Here is a 21,112-nt window from a genome sequence, read left to right as displayed (position 1 = left end):
TTATTATATTTTATGATATATTTTTGCATCTTGACTTATAATATCTCCGTTTTCACTACCCGCTAATTAATATCTGGCGACTTATTGACCTCGAGTGACATATCTAATATGGCGGCTGCTGTGAGTGGGGTTTTGTCCAAAGATCTTGGAGAGCGCGTCTCCTGTGGTAAAATTCTCGTTGTTGGAGCTGGTGGGATAGGCTGCGAGCTAATCAAGAACTTAGTGCTGACTGGATTCCAAAGCATACATGTGGTTAGTGATTCCGCTGGGTATTATGTGCTTTGCTGAAAACACGTGTGAACCTTTTTCTCTCTGTGTGACTTTGTTTATAAATGAATCGTGGTGAAGAAAAAACATCCTTTCACTTACAGCAAGTCTCAGAAGTATTGGGGCAGTCAATTTGCAAACTCGCTAGCGAATTGGCTAACTGCTTGGGTTTTGACTAAACAGTTGGCTTTTGAATCTCGCTGGCGCCGACTCGTGGTCGTGTTCACTCTGAGCGAGCCTATATTGCATTAGGGGACATATAATAAAATAGAATGCTTTTACGTACGTAGCCAGGTACATGTTTGGATTCCCCTGAATCGTTTGCTTTGCGAGGCGTAATAATGTATAAGTAGTTTTCCTGGTCTGGTCTGAGAATAGCCACAGTCAGCTGACTTACAAGTAATAATATGATAAGCGATTAATCCACCGATATTTACTATATATATATATATTAATAATTTAATAATTTTTATTCAACACGAAAATCTACTACAGAGAGTAATTTTATGGTTGTAAAACAAGAACAGAAATGATACTTAACATAACTAATATCACAAATAGCACATTAAACATAAGCTAATGTTATTGTTTAGTACATGTACAAAGCAAGACGGAAGTACAATTCAATCCACCAGAATCACGAATAAAACATTGAATACATGTAACTAAGAATGGAGGAAAAAATACATGAAAATTAGTATAACAATAAAACTACTAAGCTACTAAATATGCCATTGCATTAAAACTACCTGCAGACTAATTTGATGGAGTATGCCATCTTGATATGGGGTAGCCATCTTGAACACTGATTGAAACTAAATAAAAAGACAAGTTGAGAAACAGATTCCTACAAATCAGGGAGAAAACAAACTTTCACATCCAAACGATTCGTTGGGGGTAACATTAAGCCAACCGCAAATAAAATTCGACATCGCTGCATTACACTAAGAACACAGAACACTTTCCCTGGTATATTTGAAAGCGAAATCGCTATCTAACTGTGAGGCTGTCGCTGGCTAGCTTCTACCAGGGTCCCTACTGTTATATAGATTCACCCAAAGTGGGCGTGACCACAAGACAGCGCCAGCGAGATTCGAAAGCCAACCGTTTAGTCAAAACCAAAGCAGGTTAGCCAATTCGCAAGCGAGTTTGCAAATTGGCTGCCCCAATATTTCTGAGACTTGCTGTAATGTTATATTCTCAAAGACGGACCAGAACAGGAAGTCAATGGAAGACAAAAGATTTTTTCGTTAGCGCGGGGGAAAGTTGGTAAGCGTGGAGGAAAACAGATGTGTTAATTAATCCGTAAATTTATTGTCTTTTGTTGTTTGTGATTGGTCCAGGCAATGTTTGGGGATCGTGATGTAGCTCTGTCTCTGCCCGGGAAAGACCTCGGAAAGACTTTCCATTTTGCCCCATCTCTTTCCCTAACTCATAATCTAACCTTTGAGCCCAATTCTATTGTATATGCCCATTTTGATTACTTATGTCTTCAATTATTCTTGTAGTGGCACATTTAGTTATTCAACAATAAGATTTTGAATTGAACATCAAAAATCGAAATCCTTATCTTTATTTTTAAATGTTTCATCTTTTTGAATCACTTTTCGATTATTTGTGCATTCGACAGCAAGCACAACAACGAATAATAACAGATGACGAGTGACGAGCTCAAACTTACAATGTTACCACTATTTACTAGTCAGTTCTGTTTCAACGCACACTTTTTAATTTCTTATAGATTAACACATGTTTATTTCACACATGACGTCATTTTCTAATACTAAAGCCAAGCTACCTGATTCGTGGCTAATTAAAATGAAATCAAACAAATTGTTGACACTGAGTATATCACTGCTCTCATCAAATAGGAATGAGAGATCAAGATCAGCTGTCCGAGCATTAGTGAAATTTCTGAAAGAAACATGCCAAGATTCTGTAATCATTGCGGTATACACCGTCTAATAAATTTAAAGTGGATCGCATTGTTAACAAATTTACGGGAATAAAACACTGCACAATTTTGAAATAGGGATAACACTTTTGAATAATGAATGATTGATAAGTCACACAGAGACGGGGACATTGTTTTGTATTCGTTACATTTGATGTCTAATCATGCAAGAATCTCCACTTGTTGTCTCAAAATATAAAATACACCAGAAAATCACTCGGATGTTCCCCAACTTTATTCCAACTCTTATTTTCAGAGAGACAACTGTTACCCCGGTACTAAATTTCATTACAGACAATGTTCTACTGTTCTATAGTGTGCATTGCAGGCCACCCACGAGATCATGTCGAAGAAGCATGGAAAGATAACTGACTGAAAACATTGTGGATTTCACTTGCCTTTGATCTATTATTATTTTCTTTGGGTCAGTGGCCACCGACTCGCTGTGCAAATAACTGACAGTATACCCTAACAGTCTCAAACTGAAATTAAGATTTTTATTTTCGTCATTCATTACAAAATCTCATTGTTGAAAATCAAATGTTGCTACTGCAGTATAACCTCATACATGATGTGCCATGACCATAAACATGAATTTTTGTCAGGCTTTAGATGGATTGCTTATTAGAATCAGAAGATTGATGTAAATCATTCCCCAGTGATGATAATTCTGTGAGAATCGGGGAATTTCTTTTTCACATACTTACACTGATACATAGCTTATCTTATCAATGTCGGATGACTTAAACATTTGTTCCCAAGTCGCCCAGTATTTGTAAAATTCACATTTTATTGTTGGGTTTTCAGATTGACTTGGACACTATTGATGTGAGTAATCTCAATCGACAGTTCCTTTTTCAGAAGAAACATGTTGGCAAATCAAAAGCCCAGGTAATCTTTTTGTGTTTTTTTAACGGTTTTATAATTAGATATTATCAAATATTAAATCAAGTATCAAGTTATCAATGACAGATGTAGCTAGTGACATCATCCATTTCTGTGACTGTACAAATTATTCACTCTTTACAGGTTGCCAAAGATAGTGCTCTTCGTTTCAACCCTGATGTGGACATCATTGCCTATCATGACAGTATTATGAAGTAAGTCTTGATTTCAACTCACCATTCATAATGGTGACAAATTAATAACCGAAATAAATGTTTGGTCAAATCTTCATTATCCTAATATGTTATTCATTACTGTACAAGTAGAAAATATTTGCATGGTTTCAATTTCGTGATCTCAAGTGCAAAAGCGCAAAATTAATTAAAACTGCATGAAAATGTTCTGTTTGACTTTCACATTGGAATGTTAAACACAATACCCCAATCAAAACAACACTCATTCCTGACCCACAATAATAAAGTACATACTCACTACAGTGACTGTGATTACCGTAAAAAAAATCTCTGATTTAGGTGTCAGTTTCGAACATTTCAATCTTTCCTGACACCTGAAATAGAGTCTAATTTAAGTTTCACCGTAGTCAATTGGAACGTTCATGTTAAGGGATCTCGGCACCTGTCGAAATTTGTAATCCTTTGTGTTTGTAGAAGGATTACAGCAGTTGCATTCACGTTAGTTGGGCCCACTTTGGAACGACTCGTCCTGTGCTGAAATTACGCCCTCATTCTTCGATCTGTTATTTGTCCCAAACATGGAAAACGATACGCATATGATAATAACAATTGCTATATTGAAATTATATCCATTTCCTGTTATGGTATTTATTCTGAGTTGTCGTGCAAAGAAAGTTCGAAAAACAATTATTTTTTCATGACGATGTAGGATTGCAAAACACTGCAGCACATTGCAGCAGCACATAAATATGCGTTGCCGACAATGTTATGCATACATTTCATTCATTACTACGGCATCCTACCATATATAGCTGCACTTCCCCTCCCACCATTGACATGTCATACTAGTATGAGTCAGAATATGTTCTCTTAAATTCACCACTGGGGGCGTGATTTTGGCTCGTGCCGAGCGCTCAGGCAGCAAATCTTGGCACATGTTAGGGACCGGCATGTTAGGGTTTTTTCGGCATGTGTGCCGACTCGGCCCTAGGTTTCGACACATGCCGAGACTGCGAGATCTCAAATGTGAACGCCACTATTGACAATGTTTATTGTGGATGGTTGAGCTATGTTTCATCAATAAGCTGTTACCACCGTAAACAAAGTTAAATTATTTTTCAAATGCTCAGTTTATCTTTTGAAAATAACTAATTTCTTGATTTAAAAAAATCATGCAGTTTTCCCATCAAAATCAAAGCCAAAATATCATACTACAACATCGGCAAATCTGTATTGCATTCATTAACAATAACATATTTAAATGAGCTAAATTAATTTTTGCAAATAGTTACCATTGTTTCCATGTCTCGTCTAATCTAGACATCAAGTCTAGTTCAGCGTGATTGTTTTATAAACTATCTTTTTGATGTTACGTGATTGAGTATGGAGTATTTCAAATTACAAAACAATGGAGATAGTTTAGCAACATTTAGCACAATGTTATCATTCAAAGTAATGTGGAAACCATAGTAACGTGGGAGCTTAATTATCTCAATTATATCTTAAATTGCTTGAGAATTGATTTTATGATATTATCTTTGATTTCAGACCTGAATATGGTATGAATTTTTTCAAGCAATTTACCATTGTAATGAATGCCCTTGATAACAGAGGTAAGGTTTGTTTGCTCCAGAGAACTGTTAACATTATCTGTTTAAATATGATTTATATTGACATGTGTGTAGATGATTGCACTAGTGAGGTTAGGTGATTACACTAGTGAGGTTAGGTGATTGCACTAGTGAGGTTAGGTGATTGCACTAGTGAGGTTAGGTGATTGCACTAGTGAGGTCAGGTGATTACACTAGTGAGGTTAGGTGATTACACTAGTGAGGTCAGGTGATTGCACTAGTGAGGTTAGGTGATTGCACTAGTGAGGTTAGGTGATTACACTAGTGAGGTTAGGTGATTGCACTAGTGAGGTTAGGTGATTGCACTAGTGAGGTTAGGTGATTGCACTAGTGAGGTCAGGTGATTGCACTAGTGAGGTTAGGTGATTACACTAGTGAGGTTAGGTGATTGCACTAGTGAGGTTAGGTGATTGCACTAGTGAGGTCAGGTGATTGCACTAGTGAGGTCAGGTGATTGCACTAGTGAGGTCAGGTGATTGCACTAGTGAGGTTAGGTGATTGCACTAGTGAGGTCAGGTGATTGCACTAGTGAGGTCAGGTGATTGCACTAGTGAGGTCAGGTGATTGCACTAGTGAGGTTAGGTGATTGCACTAGTGAGGTCAGGTGATTGCACTAGTGAGGTCAGGTGATTGCACTAGTGAGGTTAGGTGATTGCACTAGTGAGGTTAGGTGATTGCACTAGTGAGGTTAGGTGATTGCACTAGTGAGGTCAGATGATTGCACTAGTGAGGTTAGGTGATTGCACTAGTGAGGTTAGGTGATTACACTAGTGAGGTCAGGTGATTGCACTAGTGAGGTCAGGTGATTACACTAGTGAGGTCAGGTGATTGCACTAGTGAGGTTAGGTGATTGCACTAGTGAGGTTAGGTGATTGCACTAGTGAGGTCAGGTGATTGCACTAGTGAGGTCAGGTGATTGCACTAGTGAGGTTAGGTGATTGCACTAGTGAGGTTAGGTGATTGCACTAGTGAGGTTAGGTGATTGCACTAGTGAGGTCAGATGATTGCACTAGTGAGGTTAGGTGATTGCACTAGTGAGGTTAGGTGATTACACTAGTGAGGTCAGATGATTGCACTAGTGAGGTTAGGTGATTACACTAGTGAGGTTAGGTGATTACACTAGTGAGGTCAGGTGATTACACTAGTGAGGTCAGGTGATTGCACTAGTGAGGTCAGGTGATTACACTAGTGAGGTTAGGTGATTACACTAGTGAGGTCAGGTGATTGCACTAGTGAGGTCAGGTGATTGCACTAGTGAGGTTAGGTGATTACACTAGTGAGGTTAGGTGATTACACTAGTGAGGTCAGGTGATTGCACTAGTGAGGTTAGGTGATTACACTAGTGAGGTTAGGTGATTACACTAGTGAGGTTAGGTGATTACACTAGTGAGGTCAGGTGATTGCACTAGTGAGGTCAGGTGATTACACTAGTGAGGTTAGGTGATTACACTAGTGAGGTCAGGTGATTGCACTAGTGAGGTCAGGTGATTGCACTAGTGAGGTTAGGTGATTACACTAGTGAGGTTAGGTGATTACACTAGTGAGGTCAGGTGATTGCACTAGTGAGGTCAGGTGATTGCACTAGTGAGGTCAGGTGATTGCACTAGTGAGGTCAGGTGATTGCACTAGTGAGGTCAGGTGATTGCACTAGTGAGGTCAGGTGATTGCACTAGTGAGGTTAGGTGATTGCACTAGTGAGGTTAGGTGATTGCACTAGTGAGGTCAGGTGATTGCACTAGTGAGGTCAGGTGATTGCACTAGTGAGGTCAGGTGATTGCACTAGTGAGGTCAGGTGATTGCACTAGTGAGGTCAGGTGATTGCACTAGTGAGGTCAGGTGATTGCACTAGTGAGGTCAGGTGATTGCACTAGTGAGGTCAGGTGATTGCACTAGTGAGGTTAGGTGATTGCACTAGTGAGATCAGGTGATTGCACTAGTGAGGTCAGGTGATTGCACTAGTGAGGTCAGGTGATTGCACTAGTGAGGTCAGGTGATTGCACTAGTGAGGTCAGGTGATTGCACTAGTGAGGTCAGGTGATTGCACTAGTGAGGTCAGGTGATTGCACTAGTGAGGTTAGGTGATTGCACTAGTGAGATCAGGTGATTGCACTAGTGAGGTCAGGTGATTGCACTAGTGAGGTCAGGTGATTGCACTAGTGAGGTCAGGTGATTGCACTAGTGAGGTCAGGTGATTGCACTGGTGAGGTCAGGTGATTGCACTGGTGAGGTCAGGTGATTGCACTGGTGAGGTCAGGTGATTGCACTGGTGAGGTCAGGTGATTGCACTGGTGAGGTCAGGTGATTGCACTGGTGAGGTCAAAATCTTTGTGTTGTGTTGGGAGATAATCTTTGTATCACATCTATATTTTTTCACTTTGTAGCTGCCCGTAACCATGTGAATCGTATGTGTCTTGCTGCTGATATTCCCTTAGTAGAGAGTGGCACCGCAGGCTACCTGGGACAAGTCACTGTAATCAAAAAGGTAATTTGAGACTGTAGTTAAGGTTCACTTTAAAATAAAATGTGTAGTCAGGCCTGTTTTGTTAATAACTTAAATGTAAAGAATTGAATTAGTCTTATATAGTACCAGTGAACGCCTGGTGGTCTGATGTGTGCGCCCTCAGTGTCAATCATGTTGCAATGTTGATTGTTTCATTTGTAGGGCGTCACAGAATGTTATGAATGCCAACCAAAACCTCCACAAAAAAGCTACCAAAGTTGTACTATTAGGAACACACCATCTGAACCCATTCATTGCATAGTGTGGGCAAAACATTTATTTAAGTGAGTATTCCTTATTCTCATCTCATCTGCACATATTTTACATATCAATCACCAGGATTTCCTGGATACTCATCTCTTGTAACATAAGTATGGTTGCCAAATACATACCCTGAGTTTTGTATTTTAATATGACTGTGATTGGAATATTGACAGTATAATCTATGCCAATCATTTTAGTATTCGGTAGATGTAAATTAAATTATTAGAAGAGATCTTTAAAATATCTTGAAATATATTCATATAAACGCATGATGTTTTCTATTGCAGCCAACTTTTTGGTGAAGAAGATCCAGATCAAGATGTTTCACCAGACACAGCTGATCCAGAGGCTGCAGGTAATATTGAATTACAGTGTATTCCAAAAATCTAGATTTCATCTCAACATCTGCCATGAAAATTAAACAATTGGAATATTGTACATACACTGCGTTTAAATATTGTGTTCAGATTGATACTGCATGCATTTGTTTCTTGATTCAATTCAAGATGGCTGAATGGCGACCATAATAGTGCTAAAAATCAAAACAGTGCTTTTCTGCCATTCCAGAACTGGACCTTGTTTGTGCATGGACATATTTCATTCAAACTTGGTATGTATTATGTGTAACATAATAAGTTCTTGATGCATGTCATTTTTCCCTAGATTTGATTTAAAATGGCTGACTGATGGCCATTTTGTTTTTGGCGCCATATTGCTGCTAACATGGCTGGACTGATCATGGGACAGGGACTTGTCATTGTGACAATGACTTGTTTCACTCAAAATAAACTTAAGTTCATTGTACTCTCTTCACTTTTTAGAAACCAAATACAATATTTAAAACCAGTGTGTGTATGAGGGCGCTAGAACTATTCCGATGTTTTCCTTCTAGTTGGAGCCATATTGGCTAGTAATACGTATATTATTGTTTTGTGACCATTCTTTAGCAAACTGAGAGAAGATTATATTAAAGATAACTGTATTTTTTATATTTTAACAATTCAAATGTGTTTATTCTTGTGGTAAAAGTGACATAATTGTAGGTAACCAAATTTGCCATGGCAACTGGTGAATGGTTAACGAAGTTTGGTCCCACTGATGATCAGAATTGCTCACTATTGTAGTCTGACTAATCTGATACATGTCCATGATTACTATGACTGGTATTTCAGGTGATGCTGGTGTTTCTGCGTTGGCAAGCAAAGCTGATGAGAATGCTGTTGGTGGAATACAAAGAACATCGACAAGATCATGGGCACAGTCAACAGGATATGATGCCACTAAAATATTCCAAAAGGTTTTACTGTCATTTCAATAATTCTTTGAATGGTTTGGGTTCAAATGTTGATATTCTTGTGGTATTTATTACTGTACATGTAGCAAAATGAAAAGCATTTATACATTATGCAGTTATTAATTTCAAAACACTTGCTGTGATTGAAAAATATATCACTGTTAGATGCAGTGAATGTCAAAAGAGCAAGGTTAGATGCAGTGAATGTCAAAAGAGCAAGGTTAGATGCAGTGAATGTCAAAAGAGCAAGGTTAGATGCAGTGAATGTCAAAAGAGCAAGGTTAGATGCAGTGAATGTCAAAAGAGCAAGGTTAGATGCAGTGAATGTCAAAAGAGCAAGGTTAGATGCAGTGAATGTCAAAAGAGCAAGGTTAGATGCAGTGAATGTCAAAAGAGCAAGGTTAGATGCAGTGAATGTCAAAAGAGCAAGGTTAGATGCAGTGAATGTCAAAAGAGCAAGGTTAGATGCAGTGAATGTCAAAAGAGCAAGGTTAGATGCAGTGAATGTCAAAAGAGCAAAGTTAGATGCAGTGAATGTCAAAAGAGCAAGGTTAGATGCAGTGAATGTCAAAAGAGCAAGGTTAGATGCAGTGAATGTCAAAAGAGCAAGGTTAGATGCAGTTTTGTGTTTATTTTACCATACAAACATTAAGGGCTTATTTGTTATAGACAAAGATTTGAATTTTAATATTTAGCAAACCAATGAGTATCTGAATATTTGTTATATTCACCTTGAACTATGTTATTTTGGTAGCATTCAAAGCTTTTTAGTGGAAATCTGTTTTCCTGTAGTAATTTTGTTTTTTATTTACTGTAGTTATTTCATGATGACATAAAATATTTGTTATCCATGGATAAACTGTGGCAGAAACGAAGACCCCCTATTCCACTTAGTTGGAATGATGTACACGATATAGCACCACAAACAGGTATAGTACCAAAGGTATTTCCTGGTATTTTGTGCCTTGACAGATGACAAAGGTCGCACATCCTGGTATTTTGTGACTTGACAGATGACGAAGGTTGGACATCCTGGTATTTTGTGACTTTACAGATGACAAAGGTCGCACATCCTGGTATTTTGTGACTTGACAGATGACGAAGGTTGGACATCCTGGTATTTTGTGACTTTACAGATGACAAAGGTCGCACATCCTAGTATTTTGTGACTTTACTGGTGACAAAGGTCGCACATCCTGGTATTTTGTGACTTTACCGACAAAGCTTGCAAATCTTGGTGTTTTGTGACACAACCAATGTCAAAGGTTGCACATCCTGGTATTTTGTGACTTGACAGATGACAAAGGTTGCACATCCTGGTGTTTTGTGACATACCCATTGACAAAGGTTGCACATCCTGGTATTTTGTGACTTGTCAGATGAAAAAGTTTTCACATCCTGGTATTTTGTGACTTGTCAGATGAAAAAGTTTTCACATCCTGGTATTTTGTGACTTGTCAGATGAAGAAGTTTCCACATTCTGGTATTTTGTGGCTTATCAGATGAAAAAATTTTCACATCCTGGTATTTTGTGACTTGACAGATGACAAAGGTCGCTCATCCTGGTATTTTGACAGACAACAAAGGTTGCACATCCTCCTGGTGTTTTGTGACATAACCAATGACAACGGTTGCACATCTTGGTATTTTGTGACATACCCAATGACAACGGTTGCACATCTTGGTATTTTGTGACATACCCAATGACAACGGTTGCACATCTTGGTATTTTGTGACATACCCAATGACAACGGTTGCACATCTTGGTATTTTGTGACATACCCAATGACAACGGTTGCGCATCTTGGTATTTTGTGACATACCCAATGACAAAGGTTGCACATCTTGGTATTTTGTGACATACCCAATGACAAAGGTTGCACATCTTGGTATTTTGTGACATACCCAATGACAACGGTTGCACATCTTTGTATTTTGTGACATACCCAATGACAACGGTTGCACATCTTGGTATTTTGTGACATACCCAATGACAAAGGTTGCACATCCTGGTATTTTGACAGATGACAAAGGTTGCACAACTTGGTATTTTGTGACATACCCAATGACAAAGGTTGTACATCTTGGTATTTTGTGACATACCCAATGACAACGGTTGCACATCTTGGTATTTTGTGACATACCCAATGACAAAGGTTGCACATCTTGGTATTTTGTGACATACCCAATGACAAGGGTTGCACATCTTGGTATTTTGTGACATACCCAATGACAACGGTTGCACATCTTGGTATTTTGTGACATACCCAATGACAACAGTTGCGCATCTTGGTATTTTGTGACATACCCAATGACAAGGGTTGCACATCTTGATATTTTGTGACATACCCAATGACAACGGTTGCACATCTTGGTATTTTGTGACATACCCAATGACAACGGTTGCGCATCTTGGTATTTTGTGACATACCCAATGACAACGGTTGCACGTCTTGGTATTTTGTGACATACCCAATGACAAAGGTTGCACATCCTGGTATTTTGACAGATGACAAAGGTTGCACATCTTGGTATTTTGTGACATACCCAATGACAAAGGTTGTACATCTTGGTATTTTGTGACATACCCAATGACAAAGGTTGCACATCTTGGTATTTTGTGACATACCCAATGACAAAGGTTGCACATCCTGGTATTTTGACAGATGACAAAGGTTGCACATCTTGGTATTTTGTGACATACCCAATGACAAAGGTTGTACATCTTGGTATTTTGTGACATACCCAATGACAAAGGTTGCACATCTTGGTATTTTGTGACATACCAAATGACAAAGGTTGCACATCCTGGTATTTTGACAGATGACAAAGGTTGCACATCTTGGTATTTTGTGACATACCCAATGACAAAGGTTTACATCTTGGTATTTTGTGACATACCCAATGACAACGGTTGCACATCTTGGTATTTTGTGACATACCCAATGACAACGGTTGCACATCTTGGTATTTTGTGACATATCCAATGACATGGGTTGCACATCCTGGTATTTTGTGACATACCCAATGACAACGGTTGCACATCTTGGTATTTTGTGACATACCCAATGACAAAGGTTGCACATCTTGGTATTTTGTGACATACCCAATGACAACGGTTGCACATGTTGGTATTTTGACAGATGACAAAGGTTGCACATCTTGGTATTTTGTGACATACCCAATGACAAAGGTTGCACATCTTGGTATTTTGTGACATACCCAATGACAACGGTTGCACATCTTTGTATTTTGTGACATACCCAATGACAACGGTTGCACATCTTGGTATTTTGTGACATATCCAATGACATGGGTTGCACATCCTTGTATTTTGTGACATATCCAATGACATGGGTTGCACATCCTGGTATTTTGTGACATACCCAATGACAACGGTTGCACATCTTGGTATTTTGTGACATACCCAATGACAACGGTTGCACATCTTTGTATTTTGTGACATACCCAATGACAACGGTTGCACATCTTGGTATTTTGTGACATATCCAATGACATGGGTTGCACATCTTGGTATTTTGTGACATATCCAATGACATGGGTTGCACATCTTGGTATTTTGTGACATACCCAATGACAACGGTTGCACATCTTGGTATTTTGTGACATACCCAATGACAAAGGTTGCACTGCACATCTTGGTATTTTGTGACATACCCAATGACAAAGGTTGCACATCTTGGTATTTTGTGACATACCCAATGACAAAGGTTGCACATCTTGGTATTTTGTGACATATCCAATGACATGGGTTGCACATCCTGGTATTTTGTGACATACCCAATGACAACGGTTGCACATCTTGGTATTTTGTGACGTACCCAATGACAACGGTTGTACATCTTGGTATTTTGTGATGTACCCAATGACAACGGTTGCACATCTTGGTATTTTGTGACATACCCAATGACAAAGGTTGCACATCCTGGTATTTTGTGACATACCCAATGACAACGGTTGCACATCTTGGTATTTTGTGACATACCCAATGACAAAGGTTGCACATCTTGGTATTTTGTGACATACCCAATGACAACGGTTGCACATCTTGGTATTTTGTGATTTGACAGATGACAAAGGTTGTTCATCCTGGTATTTTGACAGATGACAAAGGTTGCACATCTTGGTGTTTTGTGACATACCCAATGACAAAGGTTGCACATCTTGGTATTTTGTGACATACCCAATGACAACGGTTGCACATCTTGGTATTTTGTGATTTGACAGATGACAAAGGTTGTTCATCCTGGTATTTTGACAGATGACAAAGGTTGCACATCCTGGTATTTTGTGACTTGACAGATGACAAAGGTCGCACATCCTGGTATTTTGTGACTTGACAGATGACAAAGGTCGCACATCCTGGTATTTTGTGACTTGACAGATGACAAAGGTCACACATCCTGGTATTTTGTGACATAACAGATGATGATTTCAAAGGTCGCACATCCTGGTATTTTTGTGGCATTACAGATATCAAAGGTCGCACATCTAATTATATTGTGACAAATGTAAATGGTCAGGATCTTTACATTCATTAGAGTTCTTAGTGTTTATTCACCGTTTTACTATCATGAGTGTTGTAGTTGAGATCCTTAGTTTTTTACTCAGTCAGATTTCGTTCATTCTGCCATACAGATGAAAGTAGCAGTAGCTCATCAACCGGCATCAGGGACCAAAGAGTATGGAATATACAAGAATGTGCTCAAAACTTCAAAAATTCTATTGGGAATATAAAAATGCAGTATAAAGAACGAGGAGAGCTGGCATGGGATAAGGTATTGTCATTATGTTTGTATAGTGGTAGAAGGTGAAGTCATTATTATAGTGTCTTGTCATGTGATTCATTTATTGCACTATATACGTCAATATAAATATGACATCCTTTCCTCAAATCCACCAGATCCTGAATGAATTTCTGTTCAATTTTAATCTGAAAAATGATATGACAATTATTGTGGTGGTTGGATGTCATTTTTAGCTCTGCTGTCAACTTTGTCGAGCGGAGCTTATCATATGAGTGATTATCCGTCGTCCGTGTCCATGTTTTAGTTTTTCAACTTCTTCTTGAAAACTACAAGTCTGAATGCTTTGATACTTGGTGTATATGTACCTTGGGTAGACCTCTCTTAGATTTGTTCATTTTGTGATGATTTCTTCAATTCTCTAATTTTGGTGAATATTTTTGTCATTTTTGGTAAAAAGTGATATTTTAACTTCTTGTTAATAACCGCAAGTCTTATTGCTTTGATATTACATATATAGGTACTATATGTGGACCTCTCTGAGATTTGTTCATTTCGTGATGATATCTTTAATTCTCTAATTTTGATGAATATTTTTATCATTTTTGGTAAAAATTGATATCTTTCGACTTCTTGTTAAAAACCGCAAGTCTGATTGCTTTGATATTACATATATAGGTACTACATGTGGACCTCTCTCAGATTTGTTCATTTCGTGATGATATCTTTAATTCTCTAATTTTAATGAATATTTTTGTCATTTTTGGTAAAAAGTGATATTTTCGAATTCTTGTTGAAAACCGCAAGTCTGATTGCTTTGATACTATACATATTGTTCATTTTTTAATGATGTCTTCTGTTCTTTAATTGTAATGTGCATTGCTAACAGCGGAGCTATGACACACATTGAATGAATTTTTATCATACTTGCAGATTTGCAAACAATTTTCATGGAAGTAAATTTGCATTGATTTTCCATAATGCATTTCAGTATATCACGTGTTTACTATGCACCAATCACTGCTTGTCTTTGCAGGATGATGCAGCATCCATGGAGTTTGTAACTGCTGCTTCCAATATAAGGGCACATATATTTGGAATAGCTACCAAGAGTCTATTTGATGTGAAATCTATGGCGGGTAATATCATTCCAGCCATTGCTACTACAAATGCAATCATAGCTGGCCTTATTGTACTAGAGGCTTTGAAAGTACTCGCTGGAAATCTGGACAAGTGTAAAACAGTAAGTTATGTAATGGTTAAATATAAAATATTTCCGGTATATCTCTAATAACATTATTGTCACCACGATACAGCAACATTGTCAGCTAGCATGCTGACTTATTCGCTATGCACACCTCAAAACCAATTCATGATTACAACTATGTACCACAAACTCATTAAGAGAAGACAGTTTATGACTTCATGAAATAAATCAATTTTGAAAACACCAGCTGACAATGTTGGTGTTTTGGTGTAGGAAACAATATTGAGGTGACAAGCTGGAATGCATAGTTTAAAATTATGTTTTGAAATTATATATTATGATGCTGTGATTTATTGCATGATTACTTATAGCAGTAGATGTGTGAGAAAAGATCAAGTAATCATAGTGTTGAAAGTATATATTATGATACTGTGATTTATGCCTCTTAAAAAATTGCATGATTACTTATAGCAGTAGATGTGTGAGAAAAGATCAAGTCTTCATATTCTACAACAGAATTGTATTTTTGCATGTTTATAGGACAGAACAACTATTTCCAAAATTATATTAAAATGTGTCTGCTCATCAACTTGAAAATTAAGTTGTTTTTTTCTCACTAGGTTTATTTAAGTCGGTGCCCTAATGCTCGTAAAAAGTTGGTCGTACCCTGTGCCTTGGTTGAGCCATATGCCAAGTGTTACGTGTGTTCTCCAAAACCAGAAGTAAGTCATCTGGAAGCCATGTATTTATATTACCTGGTGACGTATCGATTGAACATTACCGTAGTTGACCTTGTATTTCAGCTATGTCAGTGGTGGTGACTGCATTACTTGGAAATAGATCTGTTTATTGCTGTTTTACTACTCAAATTTTAACTAGCATTTATGTTTAATCTCAACTTTTGTGCCTGCTGCATTTCTCTTAAAGCATTTGAATTGTGCCATCTTTTCTTGATCCACATGTACAGTGGTTCACTTTCTTTTTTGATAAGACAGTAATCCCAATAAGTTCCTGTTGCCAGTCATTCTTTTGAAATGGTGCAACAAAAATCAGTGATACTTTCATTTATATTATGACATAATGCACACTGACACTGGTGTCAAAAACATCTTGACAGATATGTGATAGATTAGTATACATAATTATGGAATTTCTTTTTACAGTGAGCTTAATGTAGAACAGGATATAAGCAGTTATTTTGTTTTCATTGCAGGTTACTGTTAAACTTAATACAAAGACACTCACAGTGAAGGCATTGGAAGAAAAGGTAATCAACTTGCATTGTTCAGTTTAGACATCTGTATTTTGTTGTAAAAGATGGATTTATTTATGTTACTGTAAAATACTTTATTTTCGCTGAATGATTTAGTGAAAATAAAATCCAGTGAGTATACCTTTTTTCCTATATTTCACATTAAACTTGTCCAAAATCTGTGAAAATAGCACTATTTTTGGTGAAAATTAATTCCAGCTAAATTAAGTATTTTACAGTATTTATGGATTTAAAATAAAGTTTCAGTCAAAGTTATCAATTCTTGTGAGACCAATATTTTTATTATTTTAGGTTTTAAAGGTTGGATTGGGAGTGGTTGCCCCTGATGTAGAAATAGACGATGGCAAAGGTACTATACTTATATCCAGTGAGGAAGGGGAGACTGAAGGTGAGAATTTGAATAGTGTAGTTTACAAATGAGGTTACTTGTAATGTGAAGGTGAGAATTCAGTATTAAATATTAACTAATGACTAACATCAAATCACTGAAAAATCGTAGCAAAGTTTTGTTTAACAGGGTTTATTATTATAGTCATTCAGATTTCTTATTCTGAGGGAAAAGTCGTAGAAACTTATAACACTTGTATGACAAATGACTGATCCTAAATAATTGTAATTTTTGTCTTTCCTGACAGAGAACAATGACAAATTTTTGAGTGATTTTGCTATAATTAATGGTAGCCGACTCAAAGTGGATGACTTTCTGCAGCAATATGAGTTAGTTATAAACATCTTACATTGGTAAGTGACAATTATAGTCTTATTTATGGACATTGCCAATCCATAGTCTGTCATGAGTTTTGCTTTATGTGCATGGATTTCATTGATTTTTACAAATATTGATTTTCATTCCAAGTGATGACAAACTTGAAGATGACAAGGAGTATGAGCTGATTGGTGAAAGTCCAGAATTACCCAAACCTGGTGAAGGTCAACCCGATGAAAACATCCATGACAAGAATGGAACCGTATCACCACGTCCTGGGCCATCATCAGGTATGTATACATGTCAGTATTTGGCCAACCCTAGTCAGTATTTGGCCAACCCTAGTCAGTATTTGGCCAACCCTAGTCAGTATTTGGCCAACCCTAGTCAGTATTTGGCCAACCCTAGTCAGTATTTGGCCAACCCTAGTCAGTATTTGGCCAACCCTAGTCAGTATTTGGCCAACCCTAGTCAGTATTTGGCCAACCCTAGTCAGTATTTGGCCAACCCTAGTCAGTATTTGGCCAACCCTAGTCAGTATTTGGCCAACCCTGATCAATGTCAAGGCAGACTTTGGCCAATGTGTAGGCAAACTTTGGCCAATGTGTGGGCAGACTTTGGCCAAACTTTGGGCAATGTTTGGGCAAACTCTGACCAATGTGTGGGCAGACTTTGGCCAATGTCTGGGCAAACTCTGGCCAATGTCTGGGCAGACTTTGGCCAATGTGTAGGCAAGCTTTGGGCAGACTCTGGCCAATGTGTGGGCAGACTTTGGGCAAACTCTGGCCAATGTTTGGGCAAACTCTGGCCAATGTTTGGGCAAACTCTGGCCAATGTGTGGGCAAACTCTGGCCAATGTGTGGGCAGACTTTAGCCAATGTCTGGACAAACTTTGGCCAATGTCTGGACAAACTTTGGCCAATGTCTGGACAAACTTTGGCCAATGTCTGGGCAAACTCTGGGCAGACTCTGGCCAATGTCTGTGCAAACTCTGGCCAATGTGTGGGCAAACTTTGGGCAGACTCTGACCAATGTGTGGGCAGACTTTAGCCAATGTGTGGACAGCCTTGACCCATGTGTGGGCAACCATGGCGAACAACAACACAATCTGGGGTAGTGTGGTGATGGTGTGGGCAATAATAAATTATTAACAACAACAACAACAACACAATCTGGGGTAGTGTGGTGATGGTGTGGGCAATAATAAATTATTAACAACAACACAATCTGGGGTAGTGTGGTGATGGTGTGGGCAATAATAAATTATTAACAACAACAACACAATCTGGGGTAGTGTGGTGATGGTGTGGACAATAATAAATTATTAACAACAACACAATCTGGGGTAGTGTGGTGATGGTGTGGGCAGTAATAAATTATTAACAACAACACAATCTGGGGTAGTGTGGTGATGGTGTGGGCAATAATAAATTATTAACAACAACACAATCTGGGGTAGTGTGGTGATGGTGTGGGCAATAATAAATTATTAACCAATATTTATTCACAGGTGATGGAGATGATAATGACTTAGTAATTATGGATGAAGAAACAGAAACCACAGTCACCAGTGGGATGAAACGCAAAACTCCGGATGATGAAGAAGTGATAACTGTTTCTAAGAAACGAAAGGTCACTGTGATGGAAGAAGATGATGACTTGATTATCTGTGATTAGAAAATATTCCCAAGAAGATACAAACATTGATTGAATGCTGCTCTTTTTGTTCATTGTGCTGATGCATGTATTTATTTGGAAATGAACGACACATCCAAGTCCCTCAGCAACCTCTGCACATTAAGTTAGCAGACATGGATGACCCGTACATATATTAGACTCAAATATAGTTAGTAACAAACTGTACATATCATTTTCTATTGACCTGAAATAATAAAATATAATGTGCATTAAATGTTTGAAAAAATATCTGAACAAAAATTTCATACCCAGCAAAACTCCACTCAGTGGTTGATAAATTGGAGATTGATGTGACCACATCTGAATTCATATTTTTTACTACCTTTGTGTTACACCTTATTATTACTGATTTTATTAGACATCTTCATAATCCAACCACCTCAAGAATAAAACCCTAGAATGAGCTAGGCAGTAAAATTCAACTGGAACTATTGTTTTATTTGCACTTTTGAAACACAACCATCTTGGAATATACTATTATCATGCCATTTTTGGAATAAGCAATTCCGTGTATGGGTAAAATGCATATTCATTTTATATCTTATGGCACGCTGCAACTTTATGGGGTAGTGATAGCTGTTAATTAATACCACAGCGTGGTATTAAGAGTTTGTTTTCAGGGGTGGGTGATACCAAGGTGGAAAATAGATGCACATATGGGGGTAATTCCTGGAATTACAATAGAGAGGGTTCAGGCCGAAATACAATATAGTGTTTTCATGTCGTGTCTGATATTTCTGTGGTATTCTGCTGCTGTAACTAATGCAAGATTTGTTCCGAAATTCAGTGTGTTGTGTGCACTCCAGGGTAAATCGTTTTTTGCTGAAAACACCCCTTTTTTGTAATGGCAGAGTCGCACTAGTTTCACTCCCACTGGGAAATTTGCATTGCTGCTTGAATGAGTAATAAATAACACATTTTCCAGACTGGCGAAAGAGTATGTAACAGCCAATTTCAACAGCCTATCACGTGATTTTACTCAAAATGTCAACATGGAAAGAGGCTATTCCATTTTACGCAGGAATAATTGGGAGTAGAATATGTGAGGGATAGTATCAACAGAGATGTGTATACTGAAAAATAATATCTATCCTTTTTTTGCATCGTTGAGCATTTCTGTGTTAGTATACTGCTTTGAAAATGTTGAATTTGCATGATTTGCGATGTTTTTTAGTCCCCATTCGGACGCAGTCCGAAAACGGGGTCTTATGTTTTGACCTCCGTGCGTGCGTGCGTCTGTGCGTGCGTCCGGACCTGTATCTTAGGAATGCCTGGACCAATCACAATCAAACTTCAAATATACATCATACATGATATCATACATATGCACTTCAATTTGTGTCATGATCTGATTCAAGATGGCCGAATGGTGGCCATTTTTGTGCTAAATCTTCAAAATCTAGCATTTCCCCGGCTGTTTACAGATGGATTTTGTTAAACCTTGTATATACATTGGACATTATAGGACCTTGATGCACATCATTTTGTTTTACGTTCTGATTCAAGATAGCCGAATGGCGGCCATTTTTGTGCTAAAAAATCATAAAAATCAACCATTTCACGACTGTTTACAGATGGATTTTGTTCAAACTTGGTATATACATTAGACATTATTACGGGATAAAGGCACAGCGAGACGATATACTTCAGCTATGGATAGTATTTATTCTGGAGAGCATAACATGTATCATCGAGAGTTTGGTAACAACTAGTAATTACAAAGAAATCACAGTATTTATAAACCGCCAAGGATTCACATCGTGTAAAAAAATTTTGGAGCTGATTATATAATTATGAGTGTTTCCTATTACGTTAGTATAAGTGGCCTTGATCATTAAAATGGCGTAAAGCAAGGTTGTGCTAGTTTTCCATAGCTTTACATGCAATATCAAACAGAAACACATCGAACTAACACTAAAAGGATGTGTATATATGCGAAAAGAATACGAGTAAATACGAATCAATAACTGTGACTAAATGTTCCCGATAGATATATTGGTTTGATGATCCTCTTCAAAATGGCCGAATGGTTGTCATTTTTGTATTAAAAAATCATCAAATATCAAGCATTTCTGTCATTTATGGATGGATTTTGTTCAAACTTGGTACATACATTAGACATTACGGGTTCCTGATGCAAGTCATTTTATTTTTCAGATCAGATTCAAGATGGCTGTCTGGCGGCCATTTTGTTTTAATGAATGGGTTTCCAGACCCATATGTCTGACTTGTTTTGACTGATTATGTTCAAATTTTTAATATTCATTATACATCATGTCACAGATATACGAATATATTGGTTTGACAATCCTTTTCAAAGTGTGCTATTTTTGTGCTAAAAAAATCCTCAAATATCAAGAATGTCAAGCATTTATGGATGTATTTTGTTCAAACTTATAACACACATTAGACATTACAGGTTCCTGATGCATGTCATTGACGCAAAAGGGAGTCTTTGCAGTTACCCTGTCTG

At 37.8% G+C, this 21,112-nt stretch overlaps 1 protein-coding gene across 1 annotated transcript; it reads left to right on the top strand.

The window, feature by feature from the left end:
* The first annotated feature begins 81 nt into the window (after window positions 1–81).
* LOC100376118 (SUMO-activating enzyme subunit 2-like) lies at window positions 82–19,061 on the top strand. The gene is made up of 17 exons (XM_085500547.1): window positions 82–252; window positions 3,029–3,112; window positions 3,251–3,321; window positions 4,849–4,913; window positions 7,313–7,413; window positions 7,594–7,715; window positions 7,983–8,050; window positions 8,868–8,992; window positions 9,807–9,918; window positions 13,649–13,788; window positions 14,792–14,998; window positions 15,583–15,684; window positions 16,176–16,229; window positions 16,527–16,623; window positions 16,871–16,976; window positions 17,092–17,231; window positions 18,452–19,061. Exons 1-17 carry the CDS (start codon window positions 109–111, stop codon window positions 18,616–18,618), a joined length of 1,905 nt encoding a protein of 634 aa, XP_085356673.1. The 5' UTR covers window positions 82–108; the 3' UTR covers window positions 18,619–19,061.
* The last annotated feature ends 2,051 nt before the right edge of the window (window positions 19,062–21,112 follow it).

The sequence above is a fragment of the Saccoglossus kowalevskii genome, chromosome 6 (assembly GCF_978046115.1).
Source record: "Saccoglossus kowalevskii chromosome 6, keSacKowa6.1, whole genome shotgun sequence".
Lineage (NCBI taxonomy): Eukaryota > Metazoa > Hemichordata > Enteropneusta > Harrimaniidae > Saccoglossus > Saccoglossus kowalevskii.
Note: the sequence above shows the minus strand (reverse complement) of the source record. Positions and strands in the feature narration are given on the sequence as shown.